Here is a 19,764-nt window from a genome sequence, read left to right on the forward strand (position 1 = left end):
ACATCTCTATGGACTGTGCAGGTTTTAGATGCTCCACCTCTTTCCATACTGCTGGGAGAGGCAACAGGGAAGGTAAAGGCTGGGCAGAAGGGAATCAATATCTGCAGAATCAGAATCTCACGTGAATCTTGTCTGACAGGAGCTGTGGTAGCTTCTCCAAGGAGTCTGTACTGATTCTGCAAGCTGCTGTGCACAGATAATCCTGAAGCTGACTGAGTTCCATTTTGGCCACCACTGTGAAAACAGGTGAGTTTTGTAAAAAATTTAAACTACCGAGGCCAAGCAGGCATATCCTGCTTAGATGGTATGGGTATGAATTAAAGGTTTGTTGGAATTTTGCAGGTTGTGCCAGCCAGAAAAGTTCTGTTTACTTCACATCCAGCAGGCAAGGTTATTTTCATGTCAGTGTAGGATAAATCAGCTTGGGAAGAGTCCCCAGGAGGTGTCTAGCCCAGCATCCTGCTCCAAACAGGGTCAGCCACGAGGTCAAATTAGGGCTTTATGCAGTCAGGTACTGAAAAACCCCATGGATACAGAGTATTTTAACACTGCTGTCATGAGGGCTCTCTGGCTTGCAGGAAGCAGGAGGGAAGATTTATTCCACCTGAGTGGCACATTTTAGACACTGCACCTCAAATACTGGCTGTAGTGACAGCCACTGTGTTGTGAAAGCACAACAAATACCATTTGCAAACAATCCTTTAAGACACAGGAATGGAGGGAATAGCAACCCAGCCAGAGATGGCAAAGTGAAGAGTGAGGGGCTTGGGAATCAGCAGTAGTAGGGAAGAAAAAACAGGTTTGGGAACTGGACAGGATGCTGAGACTGTGGCTGGAAACAAAAGGAAGAAACACGAGCACAGGCTGGAGAGATGCATGAGGAAATGTCAGAACTGACAGGACTGACAGTGCAGGGGTATTAAGAGGAAACACTGGCATTTGTCCAACTTATCTGAAATTTTTACCAAAGAGCTGGAGAACAAATAGGACCAAAAAGAAGAATTATGGAGTTGGTGGTGGGGATGAGGGCAAAGAAACAGGCTGGGAATGAACCAGGTTTGGGAACTATGGCACCTCTCCCCTTTCTGCACATGGGGCAGAAAGCCTGTGAAGGAGTGGGAGAACCAGGAGTCTGAGCAATGCCTGTTGGTGTATTCTGTGATTTTGAGGTTCTAACAACTTATTACTGACCTGTTTCTCTGCCTTGCTCCAGTGATACCATGATGTGACAACCAAGGCCTGCAACATGCCCAGTGTTTGACAAGGGCAAATATACACCACACACTTGATTTTGGGATAGGAAGAAGGAGAGGATTTTATGAGAGAGACATTGCATTAACCACTGTATTAAAGAAATTGTACTGTTAATAAAACCCAGTGCAAATATCACAATCTAGATTGCTTATGTAATTTTAATTCAGCCTTGCCTCTGTGTGTGGTGCAATCTATTCTAAATTAAATGATCACACGGATTATTATCTTGCTCCACAAGACCTCTGCTGCAAAGCAAACACAAGAAAGTCATTAAGTCCCTTCCCCAAAGAGCTTCCAGTCTTGGGAAAACCAGACAAGGGGGTGTGAAGGGAGCCATTCCAGGAAAGAGGTGGGGTGGGAGCACATAGGATAATGAGCTTCAATAGAGCAGAAGCATTTACAACAAGATTATTTTTGGAGAATTGCATTTGGACAAGAGAAGCTTCGATGAACACCCTACAGATGCCTTCCAGTGCCTAAAGGGGCCTACAAGGAAGACAGAGACAGACTTTTTACAAGGGCACATAGTGACAGGACAAGGAACAATGGTTTTACACTGAAAGAGGGTAGGTTTAGATTAGATATTAGGAAGATATTGTAAGGGTGGTGAGGCACTGGAACAGGTTGCCCAGAAAAGCTGTGGATGACCCATCCCTGGAAGTGTTCAAGGCCAGATGAGAACTAGATGAGTTTAAAGTCTCTCCAACCCAAACCAGTCTATAATTCTGTAAGACTTTTTTTTTTTTTTTATGGAGTCAGAGTAATATTAAGAAATGAGATAAAATAATTAGAAGTAAGAAACAAGTTTCACAAGGAAAACACAACCGAGGGATCCACTGACACACAAGGCAAGGCAAAGGGAAGGTTTCAGCCCAGGAAGATACAAACGTGAAGGAGAACAATGGTGATTTTGTGGTTATAGCAGTGAATTCCCCCTGCTGCATCTCCCTCATGTTGGAGGAGGGCCAGGCAGTGTCTCTTGATCGATCTGTGGTTAGCTGCTACATCAAACAGCAGCAAAGCCTTTGCCATCGTGCCCTGTGGCCCCATAACCCTAGAGCCAGTGTGAGCACCTTGGTAGCCACAGTCCTTCGGGAGCTGCCCACAAACAAAAACTGCCAAACTGCATTTAAAAACTGCTAAAAGGAAGTTAAAATGCCTCCATCTCCCTGCCAGCCCCCAGTGAGGGGTCACTCTGACTCGCACAGCCCTCATGAGTCAGGACAAGCAGCGCCGTGTGCACTTTCCCCTCTGGCTGGAGCCACACAGGTGCAGAAGGGGTGTTGGACTCTTTCCAAGCTCACAGCTAAAAAGCCTCTGCTGGACAGGGGCTTCTCCCCCCTTCCTTGGGTGCCCCAGGCACGGTTAGAGAGTGCATTTCCCCAGCAGTGAGCAGTGTGGTTCAGAAGACGGCAGAAGTTCGACTGTACAAATCCAATGTAAGCACGGTAAATGCAGTCCCTGTCACACCGTTTGGGGGCTCCCAAGGGAACGAAGGGCTGGAGAGCCCTTCACGGGTCATTTGGTCTCATAGCCCGGCAGCTATATCCTCCAGCAGGACACAAATGTGTCGCCCTAGGGACTGGGCAGTGACTCATCGCACTCCTCCAGTGCCATCCACAGAGCTGCCACGGGGCAGCCACAGCCCTGGTGAAAGGCAGCGGTGCTGCTCAGTCCCATCAAACCCTGCAGGGCACTTTCACCATCCCCAGCCAGGCTAAAGATGGTGCTCTCACCCCTGGCACCCGGTGGGTGCGAGGGCTTTCCACAGCACCCCTCCCTCCTACCACTCTCACCCACAGAGAGCTCAGCCAGCAAAGCTGCAGGCAGGAGAGATGATCCAGGCTGCCCAAGTCCCAACACACACTTCTGAAGTAAATTCTTAAAAAATAGGTGAGATAAACTCTGCTCTCCATGGGATCTCCTCTTCCTCGCCCACATACACGGCAGCCTGTGGCCACCCCTACCTTCCATAAAGAGGGAGGGCCACAAGCATTATGTGCAACGAAGGGAAAGCTCAGCCCTGCTGCTGAGCTCCCTGCACCCTCCTGCCAACTCCCTGCAGCCCCATTTGCTGTGCCAGAGTGGGTGGCAGGCACAACCCGACCTTCAGGGAGAGAAGATCCACTGGCATCACTCGTACCCCGGTGATTACAGTCTGAGGAGAACCGTGCCTCAGAGACTCGATCTCAGACCCCAAGAGAAGCCACATCACAGAGATGTGGCAGAGCTTGCAGCCATGCCCTGGCCATTCGTGCTGTGCCTGCTGGCAGTGGTCCTTGGAGAAGGATGCTTCCCAATATTAGTCTCCTTCCCAGCTTCCTCCCCCTCACCCACACTTCTCCATCTCAGGTTTAAGGTAGCTCATTTAAAGATACATATTTTTTTAAACCTCCCCCTTCTTAAAGTCATCTCTGCTTTGATAAATTTTTTCAACTGTTTTTTTGTTGGGATTGATTTCTTGGGGGGGGGGGGGGGGAGTGGTTTTTTGTGGGGTTTTGTTTGTTTGTTGGGTTTTCGGTTGGTTGGTTGGTTGTTGGTTTTGTTTGTTTGTTTAAGTGACAGCTTTCTATCAGCTGGGCACGCAGCCCGGCCAGGGCACCTCCCGAGCCCCGGCGCCCCGGGCTCGCAGCTCCCCGCCTCGCCTCCAGCAGGAGCAGCTCCATCCCTCAGCAAAGCACGCCCCTGCTGCGGACCCCGGCTCCACAGCCCGCCCAGGCTCTTTCCGCCGCGTCCCTTCAGGAGAAGGAGAAGCCCTGGGGCACCCGCGGAGGGCACGGCGAGCGCAGCCCCGGCCCGCTGCCCCTCGCCGGGCGCCGCGGGGTCCCGGGGCAGGGGCGGGCGGAGGAGGTGCCCAGCCCGGGCCCGCCCCGCGGCTCCGCGCCGGGAAGGCGGCAGGAGGGAGCGGGTCGGGCCGGGACTCAGCGGGGCCGGGGACCGGGACCGAGCTGTGCTCGGCGGCGGCGGCACGGCCCGACGGGCCGGGGGTAAGTCCTGGCGGCTGCCTCCCGCTCCCCTCCCGCCCGGTGCCGGCGGTCCCTTTTCCCGCAGCCCTCCGCCTCCCTCCCTGCCCGGTTTTCCCCAGCCCCCGGCGGCCCGCGGCACTCCCGGGGCACCGGGGGGAGCGGCGCTGCTCCCGCTGCCCCCCGGGTGCGGCGGCTGCGAACGGCGGGAGCGGAGCGCAGCCGGAGACCAACCCAAAGCCGCCGGCACACCTGGAGCCTGCGCTCGCACCCCGAACCATCCCCGCACCCGGACCCCTCCGAGGCGGAGAGCCACGGGAGGAGCGTCCCTTTCCCCCTCTCCCCTCACTCTGCTCTTCCCCACGGCGGTGACCCTCGTCCCCACGGCAGTGTGGCACCCCGTTCCCAGGGCGGGGGGTGTCCTGCCACCCCTCTGGGAGGGTATCCAGGTGCACGGGAACGTGCCCGGGTTGGCAGCACCCTGGCCAGGTGCGGAGTGAGCAGGACTGGGGAAGGGTGGAGGACAGTCCAGGGATACGGGACCTGGGAGGGATCTTGGTAGGGAAGACTGACTTTGGGATTAGAGACGAGAACAGTGCTCATGGGTATAAGAAACAGAAGACAAGACAGGAAACTCACAGCCAAACTGTGTATTGGGATGCCTTATGCCTTCTGGTTATGTATATTGTGTGTGATGTTTTGTTCATCCCCTGTTCTGGCCTTGCTTATCACCTAGGCAGCTGCTTTGTCCAGCACTACAGATCCATCCTTTCCTGGCTCTAGACAATACAAAATTCCCAGGGTGGGAGCTGTGTCCGTGCAAGGGACACAGTAAAATGAATCCTGTCTTTGGGTGGCTGCAGCTCAACTGTTTTATAAACAGTCCTGGACTCAGCAGCAGCATTCATGCTACAAGAGATCTTCGTGATCCAGTGGAAATCTTAACTTCTTTGTGAGGGTCAGGCAGTAGAAAGATAGAGAAGACAAGCACAAGCCATAAGAGATTGTTTCACCCCTGTTCTGAGGGATCCGTGTTCACAGGACATGGGGAAGCTCTGTTTCCATCTCATTCAACCCTTGTCCTCTCCCAGCTACAAAGCATCTGGGGAGAGTGGCACCACTTTAAGGATGAGTATATCCCAAGGGGCTGGAGCAATTTGTACCTATTTGCACAGCTATTCTTCCTGGAGTGTAGCTGTGCAGCAGCTGTGCATCACAGATGCTGCTGTTCAAGAAGTGAGGTGAAACAGAAACATTTATACCACTGGCATTGCAATGTTTTGTCCTTGCTTTTCCTACCTGTCATGCTGATGATGAGTTCAGCAACAGGGGCAGTAGCAAAGGAAAAAAAGATACAAGCCCTTAAATGTCATGGAACAACCTCAGTACAGCAGCTTTCATATTTCTGGGAGAAAATCCCCCTCTGAAATCAAGGAAAGGTTGGTTACTGGGAACAGACTTGAATCTATTGTAAGAAAAAGAAATGCAGACCACCCTGCAATCTTTAGATTATTTCATCCCAAACATCAAGCTGGTTTGCTTTTCAGCACAGGAAGCACATGTTCTGGCCAGGCATGGAAAACACAGAGCATGGTATGGATGGAATGGGAACAGCACCAGCAGTCAACCCTTTACAAGGCAGGCAGGCTTGGGACATGCAGCAGGAAAGGAGGAATTCTGGAGGTGGTTCTTGCTGCCAGGCAAGCAGGGATCAAGAGGCTCTGCCAAGCTGCCTAGCACCCGAGTGTGTGAAGGTATTGAAGACGTTTTTTGATGAGAGAAGGAAGAGGATACTTCCCAGAAGAAAAGATATAAGTTCCAAATTCTGGCCAAGCCCTAGTACGTTTGAGTAACTGTGTTGGGTCTTCCTCATCATTTCAAATTGTTGTCTTTGAGGCTGCACTCTTCCCCAGCTGACTTGTACTGTGCTGTGACTTTGGTGCTTCTCAAAACCATTGCCCACTTTCCAAACTGCTGTATTGGTTGCTAAGATCCACCTTTCACATACACACAGGAGGTGAAATCTTGTATTCTTCCCTTGGTTTATATTTAATGAAAAACAGAACAGGCCAAACAAGTCTTTAAGCAAACCTCTGCCCACATATGAGCAGAAAAAAGACCTCTCTGATTGCCTTGAAGGAGAATTCATAAGGAAAGTATAAAAATCATACCAGTACCCAAAGGGGGTACTGTTCTCCACAATTACTGCAGAGCTCTGATTTTCAGTCCTCTCTTTTTTCCTCTTTGCAGTGGCAGCCCCATGGCCCTCATCACCAGAGCCAGCAGCCATCCTAACACGACAGAACCCATTCCCTGTGGGGCAAACAGCACCACGGAGCCGCAGCTGCCCCAGTCACACACCTACTACGCCCTCTGCTACTGCATCTTGATCCTGGCCATCATCTTCGGGAACGTGCTGGTCTGCCTGGCCGTGCTGAGGGAGCGCACCCTGCAAACCACAACCAACTACCTCGTGGTGAGCCTGGCAGTGGCAGATTTGCTGGTGGCCACTCTGGTGATGCCATGGATGGTGTACCTGGAGGTGAGTACCTCTCAGGAATGATTAACAGACCTTACCCACACCGCTGCATGCGTGGTCGTGTTCCTAACGAGGGCTGTTTAGACTGATCAGTTTAGACTGATCTGTGTGGAACAGCCCTGGAGCTGTCCTGCAGGCTGTGTGCTGCTTGGGTGTGCTACATGGAATGATGAAAAAGAAAAGGAATAAGTGTGTGTGTGTGTGTGTGTGTGTGTGTGTGTGGGAAGCCATCCCAGCAAGATAGAATTAGACTCTTCAGTTTGATTGCAACTAAAAAATATTATTGAAGTGAAGTTTTATTTCAGACTGGAATAGTCTATCAACTCAAGTGCATTCCAATCCTTAATGAAATCACATTATGCTTTGCTTTAGAAAACACTTGGCACTCATTCTTGCTGTGGACAGGGTGGGACTGAGGCACATCTGTGGAGCAGCCTCTGCCCCATGCAATGCCTTGGTCATGATTTGTGAGCACAACAGTAGGTCCATTTCCTAGTTGTGTTTGTAGACCCATTCAAGACTAATTTCCATCTGTGGAGCTTGGATAATTGAAGCAGCTGATGCAAGAGTCATCCAAACAACAGGGAAAAGAACTCACACACATCCCAAACCCAACTACCAATCCTGGCATTGCACAGTACTTCCTCTGGAACTGGGCTGTCTGACTCCAGCAAGACTAAGATTTAAAAAACAGTCCAAAAAGCCCCAAAGTTTTTTCAATATTTGCTGCTGTTTATGGGTCAGCAATGCCATCAATGAAGCAGGAATGGCATCATGCTTCAATACACCATGAGCCTGGAAATTGCCAAAAAAACATTCAGTCCCTGAACCCATGTAGAATACCTATTCATTTACTGAAGGTTTGCCAAATTAGACTTCAGAACTGGCCCTTATTTATGGAGAAGCTTAAGGCAGATGAATGCCTCAGACTTCAACGCTGTTTGTGAAGTTTGTGCTTTACACTCCATTTTTAAAGTTATCAGTGGCCATGAAATGTGTTATTTTATCAATCATGCAGACCATAAGTGTCTCATTCTGAGAAATCTTTTGGGAAGGCTGTGAGAGAGCAGCAACAGGAACATTTTATAGCTTCAAAATCCTCATCTCCACGTTAGGAGGTTTCTGGCACAGAAGTGCTATTCAGCAATGTGTCTAGCAATCTTCTGGGGGCCAACTTGTAGGTCTGACACACCAATACTGCTGCCTTCTTTACTGATCCCTGGTGCTGTGGCTGCTGAAGCTCACCAAGGTTTCCAAGACAGTGGCATTAGGGTATCCTGCCCACTGGAGTTTGAGGGTGTTAAACACTGTCATGGCATAGATGGAGGAGGACATGCAGCAGCATGGCTGGGAACACCCTTCTCAGTCTTCTCACAACATCCAGTTCTACCTCCAGAGGGGAAGAAAGCTTCAGGAGAAGGTTGTCACTGAGGTCTAATCTGCTGGTACTCTGTGGGAGTCACACTGTCTCCTCATCTTGTCTCTCACAGGGGAGCAGTGAGACCCAAGCTGCTCTGTGAGCTCCAGGAGCTGTGCTGGACTGGTGTCAGAGGGAGGAGAGAGCTGAGTTACTGCAGCTCAGCAGTCCTGACCACTGAGTGCTCTTTTACTCCCACTGTGCAAACCCACCAGCAGCCATCTCACAGCTGCAGGAGCCAGCAGCAGCCCCAAGCATCAGCTCTCCAACACAAAACCCTCAGGGAGCCTGCTAAGAGCACCACTGCTTTCATACCTGCCATTGCCTGATGCAGCTTGGTTTCCTACTTTCCCACCCAGGTGCTGCTCAATGTGGCATCACCATTCATATCTGAATTGTGGAGATTTTGTTGTTTATTTTAAAAATTCAGGAGAGTGGTGGATATGCATAAGTTTAAAAAAATAATCATTGCGCATTCATGAACTGGAAAGCTTCCTATAGGGTTTGGAAGTTAAAAAATAATAACACCACAATTTTGTAGATAAAGCAGACTGGTTGTCAAGGAAGATTAGGTGAAAACCTGGCCTGAATAGTCTATAGGGATCTTTAGCATTGCGTTTGATAGAGCCAGGATTTCACCCTGGACACTCTTCTGCTGCATAATCACTGAGTGGTAATGAGAGATTGTGTCAGCTCATCTCTCTGTAGTTTGCTCTCATCAGCTGTAAGATAATAATATTTGACCATCCACCTCACCCAGGCAGATGTGCGAATTCATTCAATACCTGGGATATTCTTTGAGATTCCTGGACAAAAAGCACCAGAGGGATAAAGAGGTACCCTGCCAGCACATGAAAACCAGAAAGGCAGACTAGCAGGTTCTAGCTGCTGTAACAAAGATGATTAGAACAGAGCAATAAAAGGAAGGGCAGAAATAAAATTTTTTAAATTTTGAACATGGCATACAATAAAAAGCCTCTTCTTCACTAAATTAAATTCTTCTTCACCTAAATTCTGGAATAAATCCTGCATTTGTATACCCCACAGGTAAATATTAACTACTTCACCAACTCCAGCAGAGCTACTCCCCATTTTAGAAGTGGCAGGTGGAAGTGAGAATGGGTTTTAAGTCCAAACATTTTGATCTGTCAAGCATCCTCTTAGACAAGCTACAGTCTAGTATGCAGGTGGTGTGATCTGATAGAATCATCCTGAGAGGGCTCACTTCTGAGACATCCCCACCAGCACCTTTTTCAGTTTTAATGGTTCACATTCTTGAGCTCAGCATTTTAATGTGTTCAGGACCTTGGAAACTCCCTCTGTTAAGTGCTTGTTCATCTGCTGGGTTAGCAGCAGCTGGCTTTCATGTGAACACCTGCCACTGGCTTGGTGAATATTCTTCAGACTCCACAGCACACACAGGAACTGCATTGCTTTTTGCCTCAAACTGCAGAAACATCCCTTACTGGGTCCCACTGCAAAGGCTTCCAGCATTTTGTTTTTAATATATTTTGTGGTGGTCAAGCAGATCTCAAAACATGAAACTAAAGTAAAACCAGTGTAGTGTTTCTTTGGAAGCTGAACCTACCTCTTGAGGTCCCTAATCTCAGATGGACAGCCTTCAGTTTGCATGTCTTGTAGCTCACCTAACTGCAGAAAAGCTCAATGGTTTTGGATTGACTTCTTTTCCCCTTTACTTACTTTTTTATAAGAAAACAAAGGAACACCACCATTATCAAGAGAATTGGAGAAGAAAGCCAGTTCCCATTTCCCTCCCCTGCATTCATTCAGGGTCAGAGGGTCTAATGGAAGACTGCCTCATTCAGTACCTGATTTCTGAAATGTAGCAGCTGGGTCCAGCAGAGAACACCATAAAGACACAGCTCACCCCTCAGCAAGTTTCTGTGCCCATGTGTGGGAATGCTGCCACTATCAAAACCACTTGAATTTCTCAGGATTATTTCTTAAACAGCAAAATTCCCACAGAGTGAATCTTATATTTATACAAGTGCTTCTCTGTGCAGGGAGCTGCATGTTTCCTAGGCACCAACACTCAAGGTTGACCCATTGCCTGAGAAGCCAAGCTTACTTGTGGCACCCTCTCCAGTGTGGTCTGGGATGGGTATTTTTGAATGGGCTTTGAAAACTCCCAAGGATGGATCCTGCACAGACTTACCAAGCAACTGGCTCCACTGTCCTGTAGTAGAAAAGTAACCTTCATAACCAGTTTGCTTCCAGCTCATGCCTGTTGCCTCTCCTGCTCCCACCACACCACTGCTGTGAAGAACTCGGCTCCATCTTCTCAGCTACTTGCCTTCAATCTTTTCAATGACCTCCAGTAGGCATTTGAGGGCTGTTAGTCTCCCACCCCTCAAAGCCATCTCTTTTCCAGACTGAAGAAGTCCTGCTCTCTCACCTGGTCCTCACAGCTGCCCCAGCCCCTGTGGATTGTTTTAGTGGTTCTCCACTGGACTCACTCCTGTTTATCAATGTTTTTCCTCTATTGATACCTCAAAACCAGGCACAGTATTCCAGATGGTGTCTAAATGTAAGCAGAGAGACCAGGAACTAGTGGCAGTTTCTGAAAGCTTCCCAGGATCCAGCTGAAACAGCAGAATCTACAGGGCTGAAGGCTAAAATCAAGGCTCTCTCCCAAGCATGGACTTTCCCCCTTTTTTCTCTCCTACTCCCCCATTCAGCACAGCACTGGGTTTGTTTGCACTTGAACAAGGAGAAGCCTGCCCTCCATCTCCTATGTGGAGTGGGCACTGAGGCAGACCACCTCCCTCAGAATCAGGCTGTCATCCCAACCCCAAGGACAGCAGGGCCACACAGTGCTTGGAGCATGTTTGTCAATCAGAAAGGTCGTTGTGAAGAACTTGGTGGCTGCTCCAAAACCCACTTTCGTCCATCACTAAGACTGGCTGCAGCTGAGCTTCCACAACCACACACTTCAGCTTAAAAATTCAAAACAACCAGAACAACAGCTTGGTAGCAACTCAGGCCCCTTTATCTGAGTAGTCTGTGAGTTCTCACTCAGATCTAATAATCTAAATCTGTAACTGAGATAAGAATTCAAATTAGGTTTTTGAGCAGCCTCAGTGTCAGATCTCAGTTTCATACATAAATGCAGAAAATTTGCAGCACTTTCCCGGCTTGCTGCCTGGAAGAGCACCCTGGCAGCTAAGCTGAGAAAGACTTTCAGCCCTTAAATTTCCTCAGATAACCATTAATCAAAGGATAAATACAGTGATATCAAATTTAAATCAATTTATCATGCTAGGCCTTGAGATAAGGGATAACTGTTGTTTCTTCTCCCTGCCTCCCTCTGCAAGAGCAAATAAAGGATTGAAATTAAAGTGAGGTTCCTTCTTCACGTCCTACTGCTGTAGAACACAACACAGGTGCCTCAGTTTCCCTCTGCCCATCACTGTGGACATGAACTCCTCCAGCTGCTGAGATACTTGAGGAGAGCAGCTCCTTACACAAAAGTTGTCAGGACCAGGTGCAGAGCAACGCTGACAGTTCTGTGTCCCTGGTGCAGGTGACCGGAGGGGTGTGGACCTTCAGCCGTATCTGCTGCGACATCTTCGTCACCATGGATGTCATGATGTGCACAGCCAGCATTCTGAACCTCTGTGCCATCAGCATTGACAGGTGAGACACAACAGCATCCAGGGGACAGCCTGGAGATGGGGGCAGCCCTGTGCCCCAGTGGGGCAGGGACAAAGAGGTGGGGTGAGCACAGACATCGTCGGTGTCTTCAGGACAATAAACCCCTGAAGGTCCGTGCCTGCCACTACTGCTGTTGATGAGGCTCTGCTCTCACTGTGCAAGGAGAGGTCTGCACAGGAGGGCAGGGAGACACAAGCCATAAGACATCCCCAGTAGATAGTCAAACACATCCTTGAGCTTTTTAAGGGCAGGAACCACAACTGGTAATCCAACTCCCACTGGTGTCAAAGAGGGTTTCTCCTGGAGATCTCACTCATGAAGCTTTAATAAACAAAATCCTGCCTTGTACACAGGGAGAGATGAGCGTTCTTGCTGTGTAATCTTGAGCTTTGCCCTGGTTTTCTGCCTTTTAAAACTGAGCCTATTTTAAGTAATGCTGAGGGCTGGGAGCCAAGACCTTGGCACATGGGATCCTACTGGGACCAAGGAGTGGGAGAAGGGAAAAATACTGCATGCTGTACCTTTGTGTACTACCTAATGTGTAGTTCAAGGATAACAGGCAGCTCTCAGTGCTGCATTGGTCCAGTGTTCCTCCATGGGAATCTGTATCCCCATTTCAGTTTGGCTCTGTCTGCAGAAAGCAGTCCCCAGGCTCTCCTAAAAATGAGACTCCTGTGCCTTCCCAATTCTTACCCTGCTGAGCTGCATCTCCTGGGGCACCCCAGCAACTGAAGCTCCTTGACACCTGCCCCTGGGCAACTCTCTGCTCGTCAGGCTAACACCAGACCAGGCAGCTGAGACAAAGAGTTTTGTAGTTTGTGGTTACTCCAGAGAGTGCTCTTTCACAGCAGTGCCCAGTAACTGTAGGGGCTTGAGGGTTAGGGATTTCCTGGAGTTTCTTGATCCATCTGGTAGCCCAAACCTGGCAGCTTCACATGCTGTGAGTTCTGCTGAGCATTTCTCTGCACTGCTGCCAACTAACTGTGATTTCCTCTGTTCCTCCCTGCAATGCCCCACTTACCATTTCCACAAACTGCTGATCCCATCATCTGATTTTCTCTACTTTCCTCTTCTATTTCTTCACCACATCCACCATCACGTTCCCTGTGCTGCTTTCACTTCTCCTTTTAAAAACCTGGTCCTTTCCCTCCCTCCTTCCTCCGTCTCCTCTTCCCGGAGCTGGTTCGGTCTGCAGGTACACGGCAGTGGTGAAACCAGTTCAGTACCAGTACAGCACTGGGCAGAGCTCCTGCAGGAGGGTCTCTCTCATGATTGTGATTGTCTGGATGCTGGCCTTCGCAGTGTCATGCCCTCTCCTCTTTGGCTTCAATACTACAGGTGGGTGATATCCTGAACAACAGCAAGCAGGAGGGGTTGGCAGTGGAGCTGCCCTGTGTGTGGCCAGGTCATTGAACATGGGTCCTGCAGATTTGCCAAGCTACAGGAAATTTTAAGGAACTGGGAAGCACACTATGAAAGGAGAGAAAAATCCCCATGTGCTCTTGCCTATAAACTTGCCATTTGCTCAGGCAGACACTGACTATTGCTGTAAAGGGCAAACCTGCCTGCTCTATTGCCAAATCAATGCCCATCAAGGCGTCCAGCTCTTCAGATTCCCATCAAACAATCACTTTGGTCACACACATCAAAACGTGCAGCACATACAGCACACACACACCAGACTTAATGGCATCTTGCCAATATCAATAGGTTCAGAAGCACAGTTTTGACTCTGATACAGAACACATTCCTAAACAGCAAGGACTGCATATTAGCATTTCTTGTTAGAAACCTTCCTATCCAACTGGCTGTCTGCCTCCTTAACTAATCCCTTGAGGAGAGCAAACAATTTAGCCTCCACCTTGGAAGCAGGTTGGTCTTTTTCCTTTCCCTCAGCTACGGCAACACAGTCTCCCTGGAGGCAGAGGAGCAGGGGAGCCTTCCTTCCCCTCCCACTGAGTCACAGGCAGAAGCCTCTGCTCCCCATCCATCCTCTCTGCAGTACTTGAGGGAGGAAAGGCATGGGAGTGGGAAATTTGGCTGCCCCCTCTGCCTGATTCAGACAGATAGGGGTGAATGCACACCCTGCATCTAGACAGCTCAGAGGCTGTCAAAGGAATAGGAGAAAGGATGGGAATAGACATGGGAGAAGAGAACAGACCTATTGGCCAGAAAAGCAGGCAGATGCATGCTGGCTAGTGCTAGATGGTCCTGTGTTGGGTTCACTTTAAGCACCACATAGGTAATTGGGTAAGCCAGAGCATAATCTGCACTCCTTAGCCTGCCTTTGCCCCCAGCCACCTTTTGTCTCGCTTTGCCAACTCACCAGAGCTTCCTTGTACTAAACCGAATCAGCTCAGCCACTCCTCTCTCTCTCTTCTCCTCCCTAGGGGATCCCAGTGTCTGTTCCATATCGAACCCTAGTTTCATCATCTACTCCTCCTTGGTGTCCTTCTACCTCCCCTTCATGGTGACCCTGCTGCTCTATGTCCGGATTTACCTGGTGCTCAGAGAGAGGCAAAGGAAGCGAAGCCTCACGCGGCAGGGCAGCCCGAGCGCCAGCACCAAACCGTGCTACGCACACCAAGTAAGAGCCACTCGAGCCAGCAGGACAGGAATGCATCCTCTCTTCTCCTCAAAGGGTTAAAACAGAACAGAAAGCATAAGGAGGGGCAGGACACATTTTCATCCCATCCCTTGCTCATACACCAAGATATCTGAGGCGCAGAAGCTCCAGTTAAATCCTTTTCAGACCTCTAGAATGAGGATATTCCCTGGGTATCTCTGCCCTCCAGAAGTGGCAAGTAGAAAAGAGCACAGCCTACTTCAATATTTCTTCAGAGCAGGGTTTTCTCAGCCATGCATAAGTCTAAGTAATTTCTTCATTTATTGATTTTTATGTCTTCATTTATTGATTTTTGCTCTATGAAGATTCATTCTCAGGGCTTCACAGGCTTTAACCTCTGTTATTAAAATAAAAAACCCTCTTCATCTGATAGACTTAAGAGGTCAAAATACTCGTGGCGCATGCAACATTTATTCCACTGACATTTCTAGATGAAATATCTGCAACCATGGGAACCAACACAGTTGGTTTCAAACAGCAGTTTGAAAGAAATTACCTGGTCATGCATATCCACTCCTTTTACCCACTCGTTTTTGCACAGTGAAGCTGCTTTAAAAGGGTGGGGATGCTGAGGGGAGCAGGGCCAACAGAAAAATACAGACGAGAGGTTAGCAGAGCAGGGGTTTCTGCTCTTACTGTTCTCATGCTTCTCCTTGGTGGGATGGAGGCAAAGCGTTATCAACTGCTGGTTCACCCCCGGTCAGTCCAGAGGATATGGTGCAATGTAAGAGGCAAGTGAGGCTAAGGATATCTTCTACAACTTCCCTCATCATCCTCTGGCCCAATGAGCAGCTTGGATGGTTTCCAGTTCCTCTGTGGCATCCTCTTTTGCAGGAACACACAGAGAGGAAGGCTTTGCCAAACAGATGCCAGGGCACGTTTTCCCCCTGCCTCTCGCTGAAATGCACAGGCCAGGAGATGTCGACAAAAGGGAGGTTGCTGACAGCCTTCAGCCTGCAGCGGTACCGGAGCTTCTGCCACGAGGCCTCCCTCACCAAGGCACCAGGCACTACCCAAAACAGCAGGTGGGAAGAGAGGAGAAGGAGCACGAAGCCGGCAGTGGAGGTACGGAGGCTCAGCAACGGTGGAACCATCAGCAGCTTGAGGCTGGCCCAGCAGCAGCCCCGACTGATCCAGCTGCGGGAGAGGAAGGCTACACAGATGCTGGCAATCGTCCTGGGTGAGCAAGAGCCATCCTGCCTGTGGGGTGCAAGGGGTGATGGTTTGGGACTCCCAGGAGCACAGAATCTCCTAATACAACACTGAGATTTGTAAGAAGTGCAAGCTGGGCCTTGGCTTTAGCTATTACTGCTTCACAAACACAGGAGAGACAGTAGCAGGGCATTTAGGGATCTAGAATAATGCTCCCAAATGTTGAGAGCCATGTATGTTAGTATTTTATTTACCATATTTTGTTACCCTTGTGTTTAAAATCAGGGGCCAGCAAGTCCTACTAGAGGGAGCAACAGCCAATACCTTGCTTTTCCTTTTCCCTTGTTTTACTATTACAAGGCTGGAACAATCCTAAGTTTCCTATACATGCAGAAGCTCTTAGATCTAATTACAGAAAGGGAAACTGAGGCAAGGACCCACAAGGAACCAGTTCATACAGCTGTGTAGATAAGCCAAGAGATTGGTGTCTCTGTCACCTGCTATGGTCACCACATGCACTGTTCCCCCCCGTTAACTCAGTACTAGCACAGAAATGGAGCAGCCCTTATCCTAACTCATTAAAGCAGCTGAGGCTTTCCTTCAAAGCTGTGGCCACTTGCTTTTGTCTGTCAACAAAACACTTCTGAAGCCACATCCATTCAAAAGGCTGGTCCCAAGGAGCCCAAGCTTTTGCCAGGTCCCTCTGTGTCAGGAATAAATGTGGCCCTCAGTGTTTGTGAAATATAGGAACATCATGGAAATAGTGAGGGGTTAGAGGGAGAGGCCACCAGTGAGGCCCCTTTCTAAACAGTTGATGCTCTGAACTCATGGATTGTTTTCTGCTTCTCTCTAAACCCAGGGGCATTCATAGTCTGCTGGCTGCCCTTCTTCTTGATTCACATCCTGAACGCCCACTGCCCATCCTGCCACGTGCCTCCAGGGCTTTACAGTGCCAGCACCTGGCTGGGATACGTCAACAGCGCCCTCAACCCCATCATCTACACGACCTTCAACACCGACTTCCGCAAAGCCTTCCTCAAGATCCTCTGCTGCTGACTGTGGGGCCACACGGGTCTGCAGCAGCACCCCAGGAGGAGAGAAAGACAGGAATGAGCCAGGGAGTCCCTCAGCCCTGGGCACAGCCAGGTGTGCAGCAGATCAGCCATGGCTCCTGGGAGCTGACAGCCTGCAGGGCACACGCGGCCCAGCCGCAGAGGGCATCGCTCATCTTGGTGGATTCCTACACCATGGAAATGCATTTGCCCTCCCACAGCTGGAGCCTCAGCCTGCAGCAGGCACCCAGCTCATGCACAGCAGTCCTAGTAAGAGGACAGAACTTGGCCTCTTTGTTGAGGACCCTGATCTCTTCAGTCAGGAGAGTGAAAATTGGACAAGGAAACAGAAAAGGAGCACTGATGGAGAAATAACAACTTTCCTGTTGTTTCCATGAAAGGGTTTGCCTGTAAAACCAGGTCAGTCTAAGTGCTTGAGAAAATCGCCCTAGTTGCAAATGAAATTTTCCCTTGTGCTGCCAGCTTGTATTTTACTGTTCCTTGCAAGGTAGAGAGGTGGCTGCCCTCCCTCTGGTAGGTCAGCTCACATTGGAAATGCAATACTACCCCGGGGTCGCCTCTCCTCCTGACCCAAGGACCAGTGATAGATTGGCCACTGCTTAACCACCACACGCCCCAGGGGTCTACTGGGGCCACCAAGAGAACAAGGCTCTTGATTGCTGCCATAGATTCAAACCTGTTTTTTCAGCTGATTGCATGCACCCCATCTCAAAACCCGTTCACATCTCCTCGGAACCAATCTTCACCTGTGCTCCTCTCCTGACAGGAGCACTGCTAGGTTTAGGGTTTGTACCACCTGGCTGCTGCAATCGCTCCAGTTACAGCCCAAATCTGGGGGAGAGCTGTTTCATAACGTTCCTCCCAGTGAGAAGGGACATTGGTCTTGGCATCAGCCCCAGGACTCTCCCTAACACCCCTTGCCAAAACTGTAGTCACCACATATGGCATCTGTGTATCCCAGCATCCAGGAGCTGGCCAAATACAGCCTGGCTATGGTGTCCTTTCCCAGCAGTATTCTACAAAGCCATCTCTAGTAGTTCCTGGATGAAAAAAACAGACAAGTTCTGATGTACCCTAAGCTGGTCTCATGTCAGGGCACTGTAATGCTCTTCCCCTCATACAGACAAACCTGGCATGGGCCAGAGAGCCTCAGCATGGTTCTCTCATTTTGCCCCCTTGCAGTACTGGATCAGAGGCTTCAGCTCTCACTCCCAGGACTTGGCTTAGTTGTGCTGTCAGCCATGCTCATTTGATAGCTTTGGGCTAACTCTGTGTGCTGCTCCTGCCTGTGTCCATGCTACAGCTTCTCCATCTGGGAAGGGCTTCCTTTCTTTCCTAATATGAAGCCAAAGCCATTGTCCTCTGACTCCAGAGCACATAGCAGAGCTCTAGCTGCTGCTTTGGTTTGTCTGGGCTTTGGGAGGAGGATCTTGTGGAGAGCAAGCGTCATTTGCCTGGGCAGGTGCCCTCCATACTGCATTGTAGCTGCCTTAACCCAATAAAACACAAGTGTAACTGGAAGTTTTGGTATCTTTGTGGTAAATGTAGCTCTTTCTTTATAAGTCTTCTGTCACCTGTAGCCCTCTTAAGACCTACTGTGTAAAAAGTTATCATCCACCTAGACACCCACAAGAAGTCTTTATTATTACTGGCATTTTCCTTGCAACTGGGAAAGAAATCAAAGGCTGCTGTGAGCACTTCTAGCAGATGAATTCTGGAAATACAGTCAATTAATTTCCCAGCAATTCCACTCAGACATGCAGTAGTGTTACTCCATCTGCTCAAAGATGCTGGCTAGCACGGGAGACTCAGCACACAGGAGGGTGAAGGTATAAATGGAGTGAACCAACCCGTGGACAGATTGCCACTCAAGGAATCCTCATTAGGATGCTTCATAACAGAGATGACCAGTCCAGCTGCTTTATTTAACAATTGTCAGAAAGGAGGAAACTGAAAAATCTTTTCAAGAATTAGTAGGTCCCTTCAAGACCTAGCCTAGCATCTCTCAGGGGTCAGTTTGATCTTTCTTGAATGTGAACCAGTTCCTCAAGGAGCGATCCCCAAGATGATTCAGGATAGAGGTAAGAACAAGAGGTGTGGCAGAAGACTAAGCAGCATTTTGATGTCCACACAGCTATGAGGGATAGGGAAAATTCTGTATCTAAACATATGGTCCTTTATTTACTAAGATCTGAACTACCAGATCACAGAACTGACCAGGAACAAAAAAAAAAGACAGCACAAAACCCTCACACAATTACAAAAACTCAAGTCCAAACCAAAACAATTTCTGTCTCCCCCTCCCTCAAGTGCTGCTTGAGCACCATGCCGTTTTACTCTGGCAATGCAAACATAGGTGACCCCTAGAAAATGCCAAGGAACAGCAGCAATCAAAGGTGGAAGGAGTTGATGTCCCTCCACCCTCTCCAGCAAGCCAGAGAGATTGCTGAGGGCTCCCCCAAGACACCTCCCCCCTCATTATTTACAGCAGAGTAATCTGCATTCTCCTTTTCCAACTGCTCAATGTCTCCTACTAACCCTAATTTCCTACATTTTCCTCCCTGGTGTTTTGTTTTCCCTGACCCCACAACGGGCTGGCAGAGGTGAGCTGTGACGCTGTGCTCTGCATTCTGTGGGGGTTCATTTACACGCTGATATTCACATCAGAAGAGCCTTTGGGGAATGCAGGAGCCTCCTCTCCTGCAGAGATGGGCACAGTTGCTGTGGCAGCAGGGCTGGGCAGCTGTGCAGGTGCAACACGGGGCCCTGCAGCCTGTGCTCACCTCCAGGCAGCTGGAACGGGACACCTCAGGTGCCCTGTGCTGGAAGACATTTGTCAAGGAGCCAGTGCAGAGAGCAGCCAGGAAGCAGCTCCACCGTAGCTGAGGAGAGTTAAGCCCCTTTGGAGATGAAGTAGAGCTGGCAGCACACACTGGGAAGATCAGCCCCACCCCCCCCAAGGTAGGAGGCAGCCATCCAAGTACTGCCTATCTGGACACATTCACAGCACGCCTGAGAAATGGACTGAAAAACACCATTTATCCCCTGCATCTCCCAGCTCACAG

The 19,764-nt window shown here is 49.5% G+C and overlaps 1 protein-coding gene across 1 annotated transcript; it reads left to right on the forward strand.

Annotated features, from left to right (window-relative positions):
- Nucleotides 1–4,186: 4,186 nt before the first annotated feature.
- Nucleotides 4,187–18,207, forward strand: LOC134548568 (D(3) dopamine receptor-like). The gene is made up of 7 exons (XM_063393468.1): nt 4,187–4,241; nt 6,468–6,759; nt 11,718–11,830; nt 13,044–13,186; nt 14,239–14,435; nt 15,309–15,654; nt 16,486–18,207. The coding sequence occupies exons 2-7, from the start codon at nt 6,478–6,480 to the stop codon at nt 16,680–16,682; spliced, it is 1,278 nt and encodes a 425-aa protein (XP_063249538.1). The 5' UTR covers nt 4,187–4,241; nt 6,468–6,477; the 3' UTR covers nt 16,683–18,207.
- The last annotated feature ends 1,557 nt before the right edge of the window (nt 18,208–19,764 follow it).

Source organism: Prinia subflava, chromosome 3 (assembly GCF_021018805.1).
Source record: "Prinia subflava isolate CZ2003 ecotype Zambia chromosome 3, Cam_Psub_1.2, whole genome shotgun sequence".
Taxonomy (NCBI): Eukaryota; Metazoa; Chordata; class Aves; order Passeriformes; family Cisticolidae; genus Prinia; species Prinia subflava.

Bases quoted from the DNA above. Each gene is read 5' to 3' on its own strand.
- LOC134548568 (XM_063393468.1), top strand. From the start codon at position 6,478: ATGGCCCTCATCACCAGAGCCAGCAGCCATCCTAACACGACAGAACCC. The intron at 11,831-13,043 runs GTGAGACACAAC...TTCGGTCTGCAG, and splicing joins TGTGCCATCAGCATTGACAG to GTACACGGCAGTGGTGAAAC. The intron at 13,187-14,238 runs GTGGGTGATATC...TCTCCTCCCTAG, and splicing joins CTTTGGCTTCAATACTACAG to GGGATCCCAGTGTCTGTTCC.